Source organism: Natrix helvetica (assembly GCF_964273705.1).
Source record: "Natrix helvetica genome assembly, chromosome: 1".
NCBI classification, from domain to species: Eukaryota; Metazoa; Chordata; class Lepidosauria; order Squamata; family Natricidae; genus Natrix; species Natrix helvetica.
The window spans coordinates 357,747,848-357,765,475 of record NC_138548.1 but is presented as its reverse complement, the minus strand read 5'-3'; the positions used below and the strand labels follow the sequence as shown (position 1 = coordinate 357,765,475).

At 41.8% G+C, this 17,628-nt stretch overlaps 2 protein-coding genes across 2 annotated transcripts; both read right to left on the bottom strand.

The window, feature by feature from the left end:
• Window positions 1-690: 690 nt before the first annotated feature.
• Window positions 691-8,830, bottom strand: LOC309398020 (uncharacterized protein). Its single transcript, XM_081964503.1, has 5 exons — window positions 8,654-8,830; window positions 6,358-7,074; window positions 6,160-6,239; window positions 5,289-5,415; window positions 691-1,788 (listed from the first exon to the last, which is right to left on the bottom strand). Exons 2-5 carry the CDS (start codon window positions 7,004-7,006, stop codon window positions 908-910), a joined length of 1,737 nt encoding a protein of 578 aa, XP_081820629.1. The 5' UTR covers window positions 7,007-7,074; window positions 8,654-8,830; the 3' UTR covers window positions 691-907.
• A 2,471-nt stretch (window positions 8,831-11,301) lies between these two features.
• Window positions 11,302-15,807, bottom strand: LOC309398039 (zinc finger protein 213-like). The gene is made up of 6 exons (XM_081964527.1): window positions 15,693-15,807; window positions 14,421-14,992; window positions 14,046-14,163; window positions 13,859-13,941; window positions 12,778-12,904; window positions 11,302-12,374 (listed from the first exon to the last, which is right to left on the bottom strand). The coding sequence occupies exons 2-6, from the start codon at window positions 14,826-14,828 to the stop codon at window positions 11,416-11,418; spliced, it is 1,695 nt and encodes a 564-aa protein (XP_081820653.1). The 5' UTR covers window positions 14,829-14,992; window positions 15,693-15,807; the 3' UTR covers window positions 11,302-11,415.
• Window positions 15,808-17,628: the final 1,821 nt, after the last annotated feature.

Genomic DNA, 17,628 nt, shown 5'->3' with positions numbered 1-17,628 from the left:
CACCAACATTCTGGATACAGAATAAGAACTATCACCAGATCTTCCTCAGACAAGCAGAGTTGGAAAAGGTAGAACAGCCAGAGAAAGGAAAAGGCCCAGATATTTTGCCCAGTATCGGAACAGAAACATTCAGGCAACAGTAAGATGTATCAGATAACCTCTAACAAAGTTGTGGGTAACTGAAGAATAATGTGATAATTGTGTTTGGTATTTTGGAATATTTGAAACAATATAATGAAAACCAATCCTGAATATTTCTACATGTAGGAAAGTCTTTTGTCTATTGGAGCTTAGCAAAAACCACAAACAGGATTAAGGATCCACACTGTTCTGGTTTGCACTAGAAAGGCAATTTATGCATGCACATCTAAGAAGAGCTACAGTTTATTTGCATTATTACTCAAATGGTCCTTGTATGATATTTTGGACAACTATAGGTAGTCCTCAACTTACTACAGTGATATAGTGATTATTCAAAGTTATAAAAGCACTGAAAACCATGACTTATGACCATTTTTCACACTTATGACTGTTGCAGTATCCTGACAGTCACCTGATCAAACTTCAAATGCTTGGCAACCGATTCATGTCAGCTGCAGTGTCCCTGGATCAGGTGATCACCTTTTGAGGGCTTCCGACAAGCAAATCCAATGGGGAAGCCAGATTCATTTCATAACAGTGTTACTAACATAACAACCAAAGTCATTTACTTTACAAATGTGGCTAAAAAAGTCATCAAATGGTGCAAAACACACAATAACTCGCTTTGCAACAGAAATTTGGAGCTTAATTGCAGTCATACATCGAGAATGGCTTGGATTTGTCTTGAAGTCCTTTCCATAATTACTTTATTGATATAGTTTCTCCCACGTGTGGTTGCTTTTATGGCCAGTAAAAGCGCTACTCCTTAAAAAGCTCCACTCCATTTTTCTCCCATATGGATCCTTTTATGGGACGTGAGATCACAACTCCTTCTAAAGCTATCTCCACATTCGACACATTTGTAAGGTCCTTCTCCTGTATGGATCCTCTTGTGGGAATTAAGATCATAAATACGAGTAAAGGTCTTTCCACACTCCATGCATTTATTAGGTCTTTCTGTGTGGATCCTCTTGTGGGAATTAAGATAACTGTTACAAGTAAAGGTCTTTCCACACTCCATGCATTTATAAGGTCTTTCTCCTTTGTGATCCCTTTGATGGGTTATAAAAGAACGATTATAGCAGAAGGTCTTTCCACACTCCGTGCATTGATACGGTTTCTCTCCTGTGTGGATCCTCTTGTGAGTATTAAGATTACCACTCTTCCTAAAACCCTTTCCACACTCCATGCATTGATATGGCTTTTCTCCTGTGTGGATCAAATTGTGGGAATTAAGACTACTGCTACAAGTAAAGGTCTTTCCACACTGCAGGCATTTATAAGGTCTTTCTCCTTTGTGATTCCTTTCGTGTTTTCTAAGAGAGTGATTATCCCGGTAGGTCTTTCCACATTCCCTGCAGGTACTTGGTTTCTCTTCTGAATGTGTCTTTTTATGAGAAAAGAGATGATCGGATTTGTTGAACTTCTTTCCATAGTCCATGGATTTATAAGGTATTTCTCCCATATCAATCACTTTATAGTAAGGAAGCCAACTGACTCGAGGAAAATCATTTATAATTCGACTTTGTGATTGCTTTGTTTCACCATTCTTTGGTTGAATCTGATCTTCAAATTTCCTTTCCCCCACTTTTGAATGGATCGCTTGGCGTTCCTGCTTGCAATTCTTATTCTCTTGCCCATTAAAGCCTTGGAAAAGAAAAATGAAAACTGTAGCAAGAATAGGGGAACAATCAAGACTTTTCTTCTGAAATTTAGCCAAAGAATCATCAATGTATTTCAGCTGCTAAGATTATAGCAAAGACCCATTTCCAAGTGTATCCCTAGTGATCCTCATATAATAGGGTTGGATCACAGCCCTGATCCAATCTTTGACCTGGGACAATTCCATGCTGCCACAAACTCCCGAAGTATATTGGACACTGTGTCATGCTGGAGCAGCAACATACCCAGCATCTCCCAACTTCAATAAAAGTCTCATCTCTACTTGTGTGCAGAGCAGAATCTTTGAAAGTCAAAGGGAATTTCTGGATGACAATACCTCCCCACCCTAAACTGAGGCTAATGTCGAACTCAGAACACAAGTGGGCACATCTCTAAGAAGGTGAACATCCCTCTCAGAGGTCACCCGGTCTTGGTTATAGCAGCTCAGGCCATTGGGAACCCAGTGACCAGGTTTAGGAGGGAATACTGAATTCTGGTAGGCAGAACCTGGCTCAGTACATTCAGCCTCTTCCTCAGTGTCTTGCTATTGTCTTCTATGAAATGAGTATTTTGTATTTCATTAGCAGAAAGCTTTTTTTAAAAAAACACATTTTCCTTTATTAAAAAGCCAGTCTCAGCCCTGGTGTGCCTGGTGGGGCAGGGCAGCCATTTTAGCAGGGAATGGAGAAGGCGGGACTACCTTTCAAAAAGGGACCTGAGAAAGTGACGCCCACTGCACAATACACTCAGCGGACCACCGGGGCCAAAAACTAAACCCACTGAAAAGCCAGACCGTGCCAAACCGCTGGTGGGATGGGCAAGAAGAAGAATAACCCAGCAGAACTGTTTCCGCTAATGACATAGCTGCCAAATAGTTGTGAGGTGACCACACAGCTGAAAACTGGACGACCGCCTGCGCACATGCGTGAATGATGTTTAAACTCTGCTGGCTTCCCTGCTTGCTGTCAAATGGACCAGCTGGTGGAAGAGAGAAGGGTAGAACGCACACCAGGGCTGAGACTGGCTTTTGGGTGGCTGGGTGGGGCTAAGGAAAATTTAAATGGTGGGGAAGGAACTGGGCGGTTAGTCCTGACTATGTACTTCATGTTAATGAATGTCAGCTAGTGCCAGGAATATCGTGAGGGTGATAAAGAAATTTTACAAGCCAGAACTGTGTTCTTTTGTAATTTCCTCACGGATGTACCAGAACCTGAGAGCTAGGCTATGTAGTTCTCTAATTTTTCTTTCAATAATTTCCTTCTTCCATAAGGTCAGTGTTGTGGCCCATCAGGATCCGGTTGAGCTGCTGATGGGACTCGGATAGTGAGTAACCATATGAGCAGTGACGTGCAGTCAGGTGAGGCACAGCCTCACCACTCTCATCATGAAAAAAAAAAATAAAAGGAAAAAGCTGAGCTAGTTGCTGCCTCACTGTGGATGACTCTGCTTAACCTCACTGGTGCTCTCCCTCCCCAAGTGTAGTGACTTCCTCCCCAGGCCCCCATTCATTTCTCTCTCTCACACACACAGCTGGATAAAACTATATAAAAATCTAGCCCAGCTTCACTGATTACAAGTTTGAAAAGGCAACGTGGCTCCACCTGCAATCAAACTACACTTGGGGAGGGAGAGCACAAGGGAGCACTGAGGAGACCACAGGAGGAGGCAGGAAGCCAGGCAAAGAGCCATGCTGTAGTACACACACTTCCCCCCAGCCTCTTTCTTTTGGAAGGCTCGGCTCCCCTCCGGCTTCTCTGCCTCTCCTCTCACCCCAGCCTGCCAGCAGGAGGTGGTGGGTGGGCTTTATTGTGTTCCAGGCATTTCCCACCAAGACAGCAGGCTGCATTTGCAATGGTGGATGTGTTTGGGAAAGGCAGCAGGGGAATGGGGGGGGGGGGGGATGGCAGAGGAGCTGCTTTCAAGCCACTGGAAAAGATATCCAATCCAACTTTTGTGTGTGGGGGGGTTTGTTTGAGAGTGAGTGAGAGAGGGAAGGGGTAGGAGAGATAGTCCAATCCAACTTCTCTCTCTCTCTCTCTCTCTCTCTCTCTGTGTGTGTGTGTGTTTGAGAGAGGGGGAGGAAGGGAGAGAGGGAGGAAGGAGGGGAAGGAGAAGAAAAAGAAAAAGAAAGAAGGAGCAAAGGAGAAAAACAAATGCTGTCGCTTTAAATTGGAACTGAGCATGCCTGGCTGTGGAATTCTGGGAGTTGAAGTCCACAAGTCTAAAAATATTTGAAACCCAGCACTGTGTCAGTGCCTCACCAGTCATAAACCTCACCGCACGTCACTGCATATGAGTCTGCCCTGGACGATGTGGAGGACCCTGTGCAGGGTTCAGACTCAGAGCAGGGACCAGAGAGGCTGGTTGGCCACCAGGAGGCGCTTGAGGCATGGAGCAGTGGGGAGGATCAAAGGCAGTTTGTCCCTGATGCTAGATTGAGAAGGGATGAGAAATGGAAGCAGGAACTCCGTAGGCAGACTCACAGAAGATGATTAAGCACAGGTGGTGGTGGATTGGCCCCTCCCAAGAGAGATTATAGGTGAGGCGTTGGGAGGGGACATTTGCAGGAAACAACCATTAGAATTAGTAGTTAAGAAAATCTATCTGTGTATTCTAGCCGTGTCTGTTTGTTTGGACTATCTGCGTTGCTTTATTTGAATTATCTGGGTTGCTCTATTGAACGCGAGTTGTCTGGGCCCTCAGCCAAAGGATTCGTTATCTCAGTAATTAAACAGTGGCAACAGCCAAGCCTGTGTTCTGGTTTATTCACAGGCGTGGGGGAGGGGGGGTCAGAACAGGTCAGTATGGTCAAAATGTTACGACACTAGAAACTAATAAATTTATAGACATTTAAGAAAATTTGTTTTCACTTTGTCATTATTGGGTACCCAGTGTAGATTAAGGAGAAAAAATGAATTTCATCAACTGAAGAATCAGCGTGCAGGATAACAAAAATGACAAACGTGAAGGAAGACTGAATATCTTTAGAATGCACTCTATATCCTTCCTTTATTTTTTGTAAATAATAAAGGCAGCACATAAACCCACTATTCCTTCTTCCTGCTGTTTTCCCAACTCCCTGTGAAATGGGTTGAGCTGAGAGAGATTGGCCAAAGTCACTCAGCCAGCATTCATACCTAAGGCAGAACTAGTCTCATAGTCCCCCAGTTTCTAGCCTAGTATCTTAACCATTTGACCGAACTGACTTTATGGAAGAAGGATATTTATTGAAAGAAAAATTGGAAAACTGCATTGCCTACCTTATTAGATAAAAAATGTTTTCTTTAAAAGAATGCTTTCTGCTCATAAAATACAAAGTACTCATTTCAAAAACTGTTTAATCATGCAGCAGTATAACAAAATTGAAAAAAATGAAGGGAGTCTGAATATTTTCTGAATGCATTGTAAATAAATGATTTCTTTAAAAACCATAAATAACATTCGAGCCCTTCTCTACGTTCCTGTGCACAGAAAGGGGTTCTTACCCAGAGAAAAGAGATTCCTGGAATTCTCTAGCATAACTTCTCCGTGGAGAGCTTTTTGATCAGCATCCAGTTGAGACCACTCCTCCTTGGAGAAATACACAGCCACTTCCTCAAAAGACACGACATCCTAAACAAGGAAAAAAGTTTCCCTATTAACAGAAAATCCCAAGAATAATGGGATAATTTTCTTCCACCAATTCTAGGAAAGAGATCCAGTGAACAAAATGGGCATCTTCTGCAGAATTAAGAATAAGGTATCACCGCTATGGCTGATACCACAACTAAACCATGTTTGATCAAGCTGGAAGTGTTTGGAATGCCTTACGTGGTATAGGAAACTAAAATGGTTTTGGTCAATTGATAGTTGGGTTTTACTACTCAGTGACTCCCATTCTTCCTAGGATGGGCAGAGCAAATTACTGGCAAAACCCACCTGACATGTTTTCCAATGGCTCACTTTATCAACTGAGGGACCAACGTATGCCAACTCCACACCTTCATGAAGAAGTTGGAAGAATCTATGGAGATTCTCCATTATCAGGTCACAGTTGTCCCAAAGATGCTTTTCAAAAGGCAAAAAAGGATATGTTCTTTCTAATGGTGTGAGAAAAAAACCCTGGGAGACAGAAGGAAGAACCCCGATGCTGACAACAGCCTGGTCAATGAAATCTGATGGTGAGCGGGACGGGTGGAGAAAGCGACTCACAAAGGATCCCCTCAGAAGGAAGAGGGTAGATTAAGCTGAGTGTGAATGTTCAGTGAGGTGAGGTCAAATGTGTATTGCTTAGAAGCAGCATTTTTATACATTAAACTCTAGAACAAAATTAAATCCATCCAAGATTCATGGGGCTTTTCCAATCTTTCTCCTCACCTGAAGAAGCGGTTCAGCTAATCCTTCAGCTCCAGCACAAAGAGGTGATTCTAAAAAGGACAAGGACAGTTTTCTACGCTCTATGAGAAAGAGAAAAATACCGGAAGCAGATTTGTTAAAGAAAGACACTCCAATAAAGTGGAGTGAAAGAATCAGCTAAATGTTGAAATCTCACATCACACAAGAGTTTTTTTTTACCTTGTGTAGCGTCTTGACTTTGACCTTTCTGGAAGTTGTCCCCAAACAGCAGCTGTTGAGGAGATTTGAATGAATCTTTCCTTTCCTTAGGATACTCAGTCACAACTTCCAAGGAGCTGCCATGATTCCATCCTCCCACCTGAAACACTTCTTGCATGTTTTCCTCCTCCTGAGTCAGCAAGAAGCCTTCGGCCAGGGCCACCGCCTGGGAACTGGTCTCCGCTCCACACTCGCGCACCCATTCCGACATCTCTGGGGGAAGGACAGCCAGGAACTGTTCCAGGAGAACCAGGTCCAGCATCTGAGCCTTTGTGTGTTTTTCTGGTTGCAGCCACTGACGACAAAGGTAGTGAAGCTGTGTGCAAACATCTCGGGGACAGCTCCCCTCCTGAAACTGCACTTTTCTGAAGTCACTGGACTGGACCTCTGAACTACAGGATGCCTCTTCGTGGCTCTTCTGCCCAGGACTTGCTCCATTCTTCCCACAGCCCCAAGGCTGAGCAATTGGAGGGACTTTTCTAACTTCTGCTTCTGCTGGGTGTTGTCCCTCCATCTTCTCTCTGGTCTCTAATGCAGCTCCAAAATGGACCCAAAGATCTCCACAGGTCTTTATGTTCACAAGAGGTCTGGCCAAATTTACCAAGGCCATTCCGCTCTCTTCCCAGACAAGATACTTAAGATTCCAGAAGAAGCAGAAAATATTCCAAGCTTATATACCTGAAATGGAAAACAAATCATTCAGGGTGTTTACTATGGTGATTAATTGAATTACTGAGCATCCTTATCAAGAGAGGAATGGGAAGAAGAAAGAATTTGGATGAACCTACCAATGTCTGGGAAAGGGGAGGGGGAGATCTTATTAATTAGCTTCATTTCTCTACATATGGAGAAAATTGCAGAGAACCTTTCAGGATCAATGCCTCTCAAAATATTATAAATTTAAATATGTTTTTGACTTCTACCTCCTAGCTTTTATTAACATTTAATTTTAATGTCTTCTGAATAATAATAATAATAATGCAAACATATTATGCAAACGGATAAAATACTGGCGCATAATACACCAGACATCACACTGGTTGAGAAAAATAAGGTTACAATCATAGACATCGCAATACCAGGTGATAGCAGGGTCGCCGAGAAGGAATATGAAAAAATCGCGAAATACCAGGACTTAAAAATCGAAATCCAACGATTATGGCACAAACCAGCAGTGGTAATTCCAGTGGTAATCGGCACACTGGGTGCTATTCCAAAAGCACTGGAATTACATTTAAAACAGTTAAAAATTGACAAAATCACCATCAGTCAAATGCAAAAGGCCGCACTGCTTGGATCTGCACACATATTACGAAAATACGTTACGACGTCCTAGGCCCCTGGGTGGGGCCCGACTAGTAATTAATGCCAAATCCGGCGAAACAACTGGCCGCTGTGATACACTTCTGTTGATGCAATAATAATAATAATAGTAATAGTAATAAATACTTGGGCAGCAATGGTACATAATCCTCCTTCTCACTATCCCCCCCCCCAGCGGAGCTCAAGGCTTTCATGTCAAAGTAGAAAGTTAATCTCCCGTTTTCAAGCCTATTTACTATAATTTAATAGCCACTTTAATTCCATTTCTATGGCTTCAGAGTTAACAACAACGATTTGCACAATCCAAAGCATAAACGTCCCAGGTCACAAACAGCAATTGACAGGAGGGGCGCTCTAAATCCACTTCATAAGTACGGTAAATAAATAAACACTGGATTGCAACACCCACGCTTTACAAAGGCCAAGCTCGACAAAAACCCTGGCCTAATCGGAGACCCTAGTGACAATGGTGCACCATGATGCGGGAAAGCAGGAAACCGAGTTCCAGTCCTTGCACGCACACGGAGTTGCAGCCTTTGTACGCTGGCTTTTCTCAGCCTAGGAAGGGGGAGCCCGAGGGAAACCGCTTCTGAAAATGGAACCAGGAAATATGCAGGAAACTGTCCAGGAGTCAAGACGGACTTGGAAGCGCAACTCTGTTTTGCAAAGGCGGCCTCTCCTCCTCTCCCTCCCATCCAGATGTTTTCCCATCGAAATGGAGGGTAAATGGCTCTCTTCATTCTGCGACCTCGATTTTTTTCCCCCTGGGGGCAACGAAGCTTTGCATTTTCTTCTCCGTCGCCCGTGCCTGCACAGGAACATGGGGCCACTGGATTTCCCACCACCACCACGGCTCCAAACCCTAATAAGGATTTGCATGTCTGCATGCGAGCCTCCAGCGCGGGAGAAAAGCCCTCCCAGCCTCCCGACTCACGTCTGGATCTCCAAGTCCCAAGGCTTCCCTGCAGCCTCTTCGCTTGCTAGAAAGGCTCACCCGGACACTGTAGAAAGAGCAGACAATCTTTCAAGCCTTTGCTGGAAAATGGCTCGGGAAGCAACCATCTCTTTACTGGCGAAAGAGGCCGGCGCATGCTCACTTCTCTTGTAAGGAGGTGGAAGGGAGCTGCCAGGCTCTTCCAGGGAGCCCCCTAGAGGATCCTTTGTGCATTGCGCGAAAACTCTGAAAGGGCGCAGTAGGTCATCTTCTATGCGTATCTGGGATGACGGGCATTAAACTCGAAGGAAAGGTTCCCTCTAAAATTGCCTATCTAGAAAGGAAGTGGCATCTCTAGCAGGCGTCAGTTTCTAGGTTTTCCTCCTTTTAACATCAAAGAACCGCCTGTGATCTTGTGAAGACTGAGAAAATCTCTTGTGGAGACTGAAAAATCCCTGTCCTGAAGAGCAGCTTCTCTGAAGCATCTGCAGGGATTCCCAGGTGGCATCAAAAATGAGCAAAATCCTGTCAGAAATGGCAGGGCGGTCAAAAGACAAGGAACAAAAGCCTCTCTCTGAAACCCAGCCTGTGTCTTGTGGCTGATGTCAAACTCAGCCGTGAAGCCAGGGGAGATCAGGGGGCTGGCAAAGACACAGGGAGGAAAGCGACAGGTTGAGGAAAATAAAGATTTGTATTCATTTTTCTTTTTCAATTATTATAGCTGCTTTTTCAAATTCATGCCTTTGGGCAGCTAAGGAGGTTTGGAAACGTTAAGACCAGCCTGTAATAACGTGAATAATCCTGAAGAATAGATCCTGATGAAAAGTACCAAAATGGAGAGAAAGCTCAAATTTGTGGACCTTTAAAATTTTTACCTCAGAACAAGCCGCCATGATGGAGAAATGAAGACTCAGAGAACAAAGTCTCATATGTCATTAAAGAAAAAAATGGAATTACAAAATGAAGGAAGGCAAATACTGAAAAATAAATATAAAGCTCAAATACTACAAGGCAAAAAAGAGAGGGGGAGAGAGAGAGAGAAATAGTTTTATTTTGATGTTGAATAGGCAGTAAGCCTGAGGAAATTTGAGTAGGAACCTTAACATCTTTGGAGTAAAAGAATTTTTTTTTCTAGCCAAAAGCAATGAAGATTTCCTCTCATTCTCGTTTATTTTGTCAGAGGAATTCTTCATCCTGAAGATTTTTCCACACAGGATACATACATATATATATGATGAGTTTTTCAAATAATTATAGGCCTTTGACCAAATCTTTTCCATGATTTGTAAGTATGTTGATAAAATCGTGCCAAAGGAATTATGCAACAAAAGGTAGAAAAGTCTGCAGCTGCATAACAGGCAAAGAAAGAAACTAAATCTATCGGGCTGTTATTACTGGTATTTAATTAATTTATATGTACACATCTTACAGTTCAAAGCAACTTTAAAAGTGACCATGGATGTGTACTTTCAGACTTGAACCATTCTATTAATAAATGAGCCTATTCAGCCATGTTTCCTATCTGATCACCTTGGAGAACTGACAGAACATTGTTGTCTTTTGTGAAACTGATTTCAAGTTGCCGTGCGATTTCAAAACCCCCATGTAGGCCTCTTCAAACATAACCCATTTGTAATTGATAATAACCCCAAAGTTTATTAACTACATAACTAGAAAGAAATTTTACCAACTGTACTTAATTTAATCTAAGGCTACAGGTGCATGTGTCAAAAAATCCATTTTAGCTTTTGTCTGAGACAGGAAAACAGAACTTGGCCCCTTTGCTGGACAAAAACTTTGGCATGTGCATTTATAGGACTTTTCACCATTGTAGCTCCTTTTCAGAACTCTTCCTCTGAGGCTTCTTCCTGTTAAATAATAGGCTGAACAGATCCCTGAAAAGGCAATTAACGCCCTTTAGCTCCACTGATACTCATGTTTTAGTTCTAACCTCCTACTTAGCAAAAACCACAAACAGGATTTAAGGTAAAGGTTCTCCTCCTACGTATGTGCTAGTCTTTCCCAACTCTAGAAGGCTCAACTCTTTTTCAAAGCTGAAGAGCCAACACTGTCCAAAGACGTCTCCGTGGTCATGTGGCCGACATGATTAACGCCAAAGGCACACAGAACACTGTTACCTTCCCACCAAAGATGGTTCCTATTTTTCTACTTGCATTTTTACGTGCTTTCGAACTGCTAGATTGGCAGAAGCTGGGACAAGTAACGGGAGCTCACTCCATTACGCAGCGCTAGGGATTCGAACTGCCAACCTTTCTGTTCAACAAGCTCCGAGTCTTAGCCATTGAGCCACCACGTCCCTCAAACAGGATTTAGGATGCACCTTTTCTGGTTTGGACTATTAGGCAATTTATGCATGCATATCTAAGAAGGTCTAGAATTTATTTTGATTATTACTCAAGTGTACCAGATTTTAGGTAACTACAGGTAGTCTTTGACTTACAAGAGTTTGTTTAGTGAGGGTTCAAAGGTATACCACCACTGAAAAAAGTGACTTACAACTATTTTTTCACACTTACGACTGTTCCCATGGTCACCTGATCAAACTTCAGGTGCTTGGCAATTGACTCATATTTATGAGGGTTGCAGTGTCCCCAGGTCTTGTGATCGCCTTTTGAGATATTTTAACAAACAAAGCCAAGAGGAAGACAGCTTCACTTAACAACAGTGCCACTAACTTGACAATTGAAGTGATTCACTTAACAAATGTGGCAAGTAAAGTTGTAAAATGGATCAAAGTGTACTTAACAACTGTCTTGCTTAGTAACAGAAATTTCAATCGCAGTCATAAACCGAGGATTGCCCTTATTGCTATTGAAGCTCTTCCCATACTTCCTTGGCTGATATGGCTTCTCCTGTGTGTGGATCCGTCTGTGGCAAGTAAGAGCGTTGCTCCTTGCAAAGCTCTTCCCACACTCCATGCATTCATATGGTTTCTCCCCTGTATGGATTCTTTTATGGGAAGTGAGATCACAAATCCATCGAAAGCCCTCTCCGCATTCCACACATTGATACCGCTTCTCTGTTGTATGGATCCTCTTGTGGGAATTAAGACTACTGCTAAAGCTAAAGCTTCTTCCACACTCCTTGCATTCGTATGGTTTCTCCCCTGTGTGGATCCTTTTATGGGAAGTAAGATCACAATTCCACCTAAAGCCCTCTCCACAGTCCACACATTGATAGGGCTTTTCTCCTGTGTGGATCCTCTTGTGGGAGTTAAGGTAACTGCTATGAATAAAGGTCTTTCCACACTCCATGCATTTATATGGTTTCTCCCCCGTGTGGATTCTCCTGTGGGAAGTAAGGTTACTGCTACAACTAAAGCTCTTTCCACATTCCATGCATTTATACGGTCGTTCTCCTGTGTGATTCCTTTCATGACTTCTCAGAGAGTGATTATTACAGAGGGTCTTTCCACACTCCTTGCAAGTAAATTGTTTATCTTCTGAATGTGTCTTTTTATGGGAAATGAGATGAGCAGATTTATTAAAGCTCTTTCCACACTCCGAGCATTTGTATGGTTTTTCTCCTGTATTAATGCTTGTATGGTAAGGAAGCCAACTGATCTGAGGAAAGACTTTTATAATTCCACTTTGTGATTGGCTTGTCCCACTGCTCTGATTCGCAAATTTCCCTTTTCCCTCTTTCAGATGCATTGCTTGGCCTTCTGCCTTGTAATTCTTATTCTCTTGCCGATTATAACCTTGAAAAAGAAAAATGAAAACAGTCGCAAAAATAGGGTAATGATGAAAGATCAAACGTTTTCTTCTGAAATTTAGCCAAAGAATCATCAATATATTTTGGCTGTTTATATGAACATGCCAAACAAATACTTTACCAAATATTCATATTCAATTCTGGCTGGGTGACTTTTGGCCCATCTCTCTTAGACCCCCTTTGTCACAATGTAGTTGTGATTGTTGTTGTAGGAAAAACAGCAGAGGAAGGAGCATTAAGTATGTCTGCTGTTTTTTATTTAGAAAAAAATAAAAATAAAGGCAGCATAGAAATAAGAAATATTTTTCTTCAGAAATAATATTTAAGCTGCCCCCCTCCCCCCATCCCAAGCCTTCTATACGTTTCTAAGCATGGTTATGGGTTCTTACCTAGAGAAGCCAGATTCCTGGAATTCTCCAGCATGACTTCCCCATAGAGAGCTTTTTGGGCAGGATCCAGCTGAGACCACTCCTCCTCGGAGAAATACACGTCCACTTCCTCCAAAGACACAACATCCTGAAAAAGGAAACAAGTTTCCCTATTAACAGATAATCCCAAGCATAATTTGACAGTTTTCTTCCAATAATTCTAAAAAAAGAGAGATGTAATGAACAAAATGGGCATCTTCTGCAGAATTCTGAATGAGATCTCACAACTTTTGGCTAACAGCACAACCGAAGCACGTTTGATCAAGTTGGAAGGACTTGGAATGCCTTTCAGTGAAGCCAATTAAAATAATTTTCCTTGGCCAATTGGTCTTAAAACCACTACATATCAATGACTCTGATTCTTCCTAAAATGGGCAGAAGGAAACCCAGGAAAAACCCATCTGACGTTTTTGCCAATGGTTTATTTAGCAATGGAAGGAACCAACTCTTCCCCCCCAAACCACACCAGTGGCGGGATTCAATTTTTTTTTACTACTGGTTCTGTGGCTTGGTGGGCGTGGCATGGCTTGGTGGGCAGGGCAGGAGAAGGATACTGTAAAATCTCCATTCCTTCCCCACTCCAGGGGAAGGTTACTGTAAAATCCCCATTTCCAATCAGCTGGGACTCGGAAGGCAGAGAATAGATGGGGGCAGGGCCAGTCAGAGGTGGTATTTACCGATTCTCCAAACTACTCAAAATTTCCACTACCTGTTTTCCAGAACTGGTCAGAATCTGCTGAATACCACCTCTGATCCACACCTCCATGAAGGTGTTGGGGGAGCTGGTAATGATATGTGAGAATGACCTTGGAGACAGAAAGAGTATCTCCAGCCAAGATAACATCTGGTCAAGAATGTCTGAGCCTGAAGCAAGAGGGTGGAGAAACCTTATCAAAAGGGACAGGTTAAGCTGAATGTGAATTTTCAATGACCTGATCTAAAATTTGAGTTGCTTAGAAGCAGCAATATTGTACACCGAACTCCAGAACAAAATGAAACCCACCCAAGATTCATGAATATTTGTCAATGTTTCTCCTCCTACCTGAGGCAGAAATTCAAGCACTCTTACAGCTCCACCAGAAAGAGGCGGCGATTCTAAGAAAGCCAAGGACAGCTGTCTATTCTCTGTGAGACAGAAAATGGTAGAAGCTTGTTTGTTAAAAAGAGAGATTACAATCAAGAGGTCAGATGTCCAAACTCCACATCCCACGTTAGGGTGCTTCTGTTACCTGGCCTGGTGTCTTGACTTTGATCTTTCTGGAAGCTCTCTCTGAACTGCAGCTCTTGAGAGAATTTGGATGAATCTTTCCTCTCCTTGTGATAATCAGATACATCTTCCAAGGACTTCTGGAGGTGGTGTGCCAGGAGAAGGAAGGAAAGAGGGAAAGAAATGAATTATCATACTGCATTCTCAATCTAGCAAGCCACCATGTCCAACGCTGCAGCTGGAAAGCAAGAACAGAAGAATTGCCCCAAACACATCCTCTGGAAACAGAATGGAACAACTGCCTTTAGGAGGTCATAATTCCAGAAAACTCTGCCAGAGAGGAATTGACAAATTCAGAGAGATCCTCTTTAGATGTGCCACGATTCCATTCTCACACCTGCAACTCTTCTTGCGTCTTTTCCAACTCCTGGGTCAGCAGGAAACCTTCGGCCAAGTCCACCGCCTGGGAACTGGTCTCCGCTCCACACTCCCGCACCCATTTCTCCACCGTTGGGGGAAGGACAGACAGGAACTGCTCCAGGAGCACCAAGTCCAACATCTCAGCTTTTGTGTGTCTTTCTGGCTTCAGCCATTGACGGCAAAGGCGGTGAAGCTGAGTGCAAACATCTCGGGGACTCTTCCCCTCCTGGAATTGCACTTTTGTGAAGTTACAGCATTGGACCTCTGAATTGTTGGCTTCCTCTTCTTGGCTCTTCTGCCCAGGGCTTGCTCCATTTTCCCCACAGCTCCAAAGCTGAGCAGCAGGAGGGCTTTTTCCAACTGCTGCATCTGCTGCTCCTTCCATCTTCTCTCTGGTCTCTAATCCAACTCCAAAATGGACTGATGGCTCTCCGAAAGGGCTTTGTATTCACAAGAAGCTTGGACAAAACTTCCAAGGCCTTCAGCTCGATTCCTTCGCAAGATAGCTAAGCCTCCAGGGGGACCAGGAAAGATTTCCAACTAACAAATCTGAAATGGAAAATGAAAATGGGAGTTTCAACATAACTACTGAACATTCTCCTCTGCCTCTAAAAAACCCCCACCTCAAAATAAGAAATTCTTGTGAACCCTCAATGTCTGGGAAGAAGGCAGGAATTTTATTAGTAAGACTGACATCTATTTTTTGAAGAAAATTCTGGTGAGCCCTTTTGTATCAGCTACTATCAAGGACTATTACCTGGATACATTAAAATCTGTTTTGGATTTCTATTCCCTAATTATTTATTCACCTAGTTTCAATGGCTGCTTATGAATTTAACAACGATCTCAGCAAATCAAAACGTCTGAAATCCCAATTGAGACAGCAATCGAGATGAGCGGCTAGCTAAATCGATTTAATAAGGAAATCAATGAACATCTGAACTTCTAGTACATAAAGCTTTAACTAACCCCCACTAAACTCCTGGGTGAATTCCAGAAGCCAGAATTAACAAATCACCATTCAATGCATATATAACTAATACCCAAATGAATAAACCATCTATGCTTTAACATGAATGTTTCGATTCAGGCACATCCTAGAAACAATTTCCCCACTTTTTTCAAAATTGTCCACTAGAAAACTTGTGGACTTAAAACTCCAGGAACTTACACTGACCAAACTTAAAAACAAACACTGGTCTAATCGAATACATAGCGTGAGAATGATGCATCTCAACCACAAGCGCACCTCCAACACCTTCCTTCTTTAGCTGGCAGAACCAGCTTGGTGACAGTGGGGAAAAGGTGGCAACCCGACTTCCAGTCCTTGCACACTTTGCACACAACTCCTTGCACACGGAATTCCAGCCTTGCATGCACAGCCAGGAGGACGGACTTAAGACCGCTCGTTTCCTTTGGCCTGGGAAGCGGGAGGAAAGGAGAAACCCCTTCTGGAAACGGGGCCAAGACATTTGCAGGAAATTGTCCAGGCTGATTTGAAGCAACACATCTCCAAAGTCGACCTCCCCCCCCCCCCCCAATGCATGCAGGGGTCTCTCTCACAAACACACACCCAAACGAAACTGAGTATAAATGCCTCCCACGTTTCTGGCGAATCCTGGTTTATTTGTTTTTCTCCAAGGGGTCACAATTTTTGCTTTCTACCCTGGGGCGGCAGGGGAACATGGGACCCCGGGCTTCCCTCTTTCCCACGACCTCAAAAATTATTAAGGTTTGCGTGTCTCCCTGAAACCCTCCGCCGCGATTAAAAGACCCACCACGCTCACTGAGCCCCCGGGTGGATCGTCACGAGTGGATCGCCATCCGCTAAAATCTCCGGCAAAAAAGCTCCGCCTAAGGCTCGCAGCGAGGAGTGCAGGGGGGCGGGGGGAGCAGGATCGGAACTACAGGAAAGATTGACGCTCTTCCAGCCTTTCCTGAAAAGAAAAGAGAAAAGCCTAGGGCAACACGAGTATCACTTGAGCAAGAGCCAGGCGCATGCTCAGTTCCCTCCTGAAGCTGGATGGGGGTAGAGGGTGCTCGGTTTTTCCAACAGCTACGGACAGAGCCCCCTGCTGGATTCTGCGCGCAATGCCAGAGCTTGCTTGTTTTATTTTATTTTATTTTATGATTTTATGATTTTATGATTTTATGATTTTATTTTATGATTTTATGATTTTATGATTTTATGATTTTATGATTTTATGATTTTATGATTTTATGATTTTATGATTTTATGATTTTATGATTTTGTGATTTTATGATTTTATGATTTGGTGATTTTACGATGATTTTACGATGATTTTACGATGATTTTACGATGATTTTACGATTTTACTATATTATTTTATTATTTTATTATTATTTTATTATTTTATTATTTTATTATTTTATTATTTTATTATTTTATTATTTTATGATTTTATGATTTTATGATTTTATGATTTTATGATTTTATGATTTTATGATTTTTTGATTTTTTATGATTTTTATGATTTTTATGATTTTATGATTTTATGATTTTATGATTTTATTATTTTATTATTTTATTATTTTATGATTATTTTATGATTATTTTATGATTATTTTATGATTATTTTATGATTTTATGATTATTTTACGATTTTACGATTTTACGATGTTATTATTTTATTATATTATTATATTATTATATTATTATATTTTATTATTTTATTATTTTATTTTATTATCATTTTATGATTTTATGATTTTATTATTTTATTTTATTTTATGATTTTATGATTTTATGATTTTATGATTTTACGATTTTACGATTTTACGATTTTACGATTTTACGATTTTACGATTTTACGATTTTATTATTTTATTATTTTATTATTTTATTATTTTATTATTTTATTATTTATTTATGTCAAGCATGATTAGATAACATATATAATAATAATAATAATAATATAATAATATATTTATTTCTTAGCCGCACCCTCTCCCGAAGGACTCGGGGCGGCGTACAACAAAACATACGAAATAAATATGTAAACGAAACAAACATATAGTAAAGACATACACTGTAACATACACAAGGAGGAGGACGATTGATAAAAACAATTAAAATACAGTATATAAAACCCCTAGAAATTAAATATAATTAAAATACCCAGTTAAAAACCCGTTAAGTTAGCACCCACATATTATGTATTTCC

Coding starts and splice junctions, on each gene's coding strand:
- LOC309398039 (XM_081964527.1), bottom strand. CDS start 14,828: ATGGAAGGAGCAGCAGATGCAGCAGTTGGAAAAAGCCCTCCTGCTGCT. Junction 13,942..14,045: donor AAGTCAAGACACCAGGCCAG/GTAACAGAAGCA, acceptor TCTGTCTCACAG/AGAATAGACAGCTGTCCTTG. Junction 12,905..13,858: donor TGCTTGAATTTCTGCCTCAG/GTAGGAGGAGAA, acceptor TTCCTTTTTCAG/GATGTTGTGTCTTTGGAGGA.
- LOC309398020 (XM_081964503.1), bottom strand. CDS start 7,006: ATGGCCTTGGTAAATTTGGCCAGACCTCTTGTGAACATAAAGACCTGT. Junction 6,240..6,357: donor AAGTCAAGACGCTACACAAG/GTAAAAAAAAAC, acceptor TCTTTCTCATAG/AGCGTAGAAAACTGTCCTTG. Junction 5,416..6,159: donor TAGCTGAACCGCTTCTTCAG/GTGAGGAGAAAG, acceptor TTCCTTGTTTAG/GATGTCGTGTCTTTTGAGGA.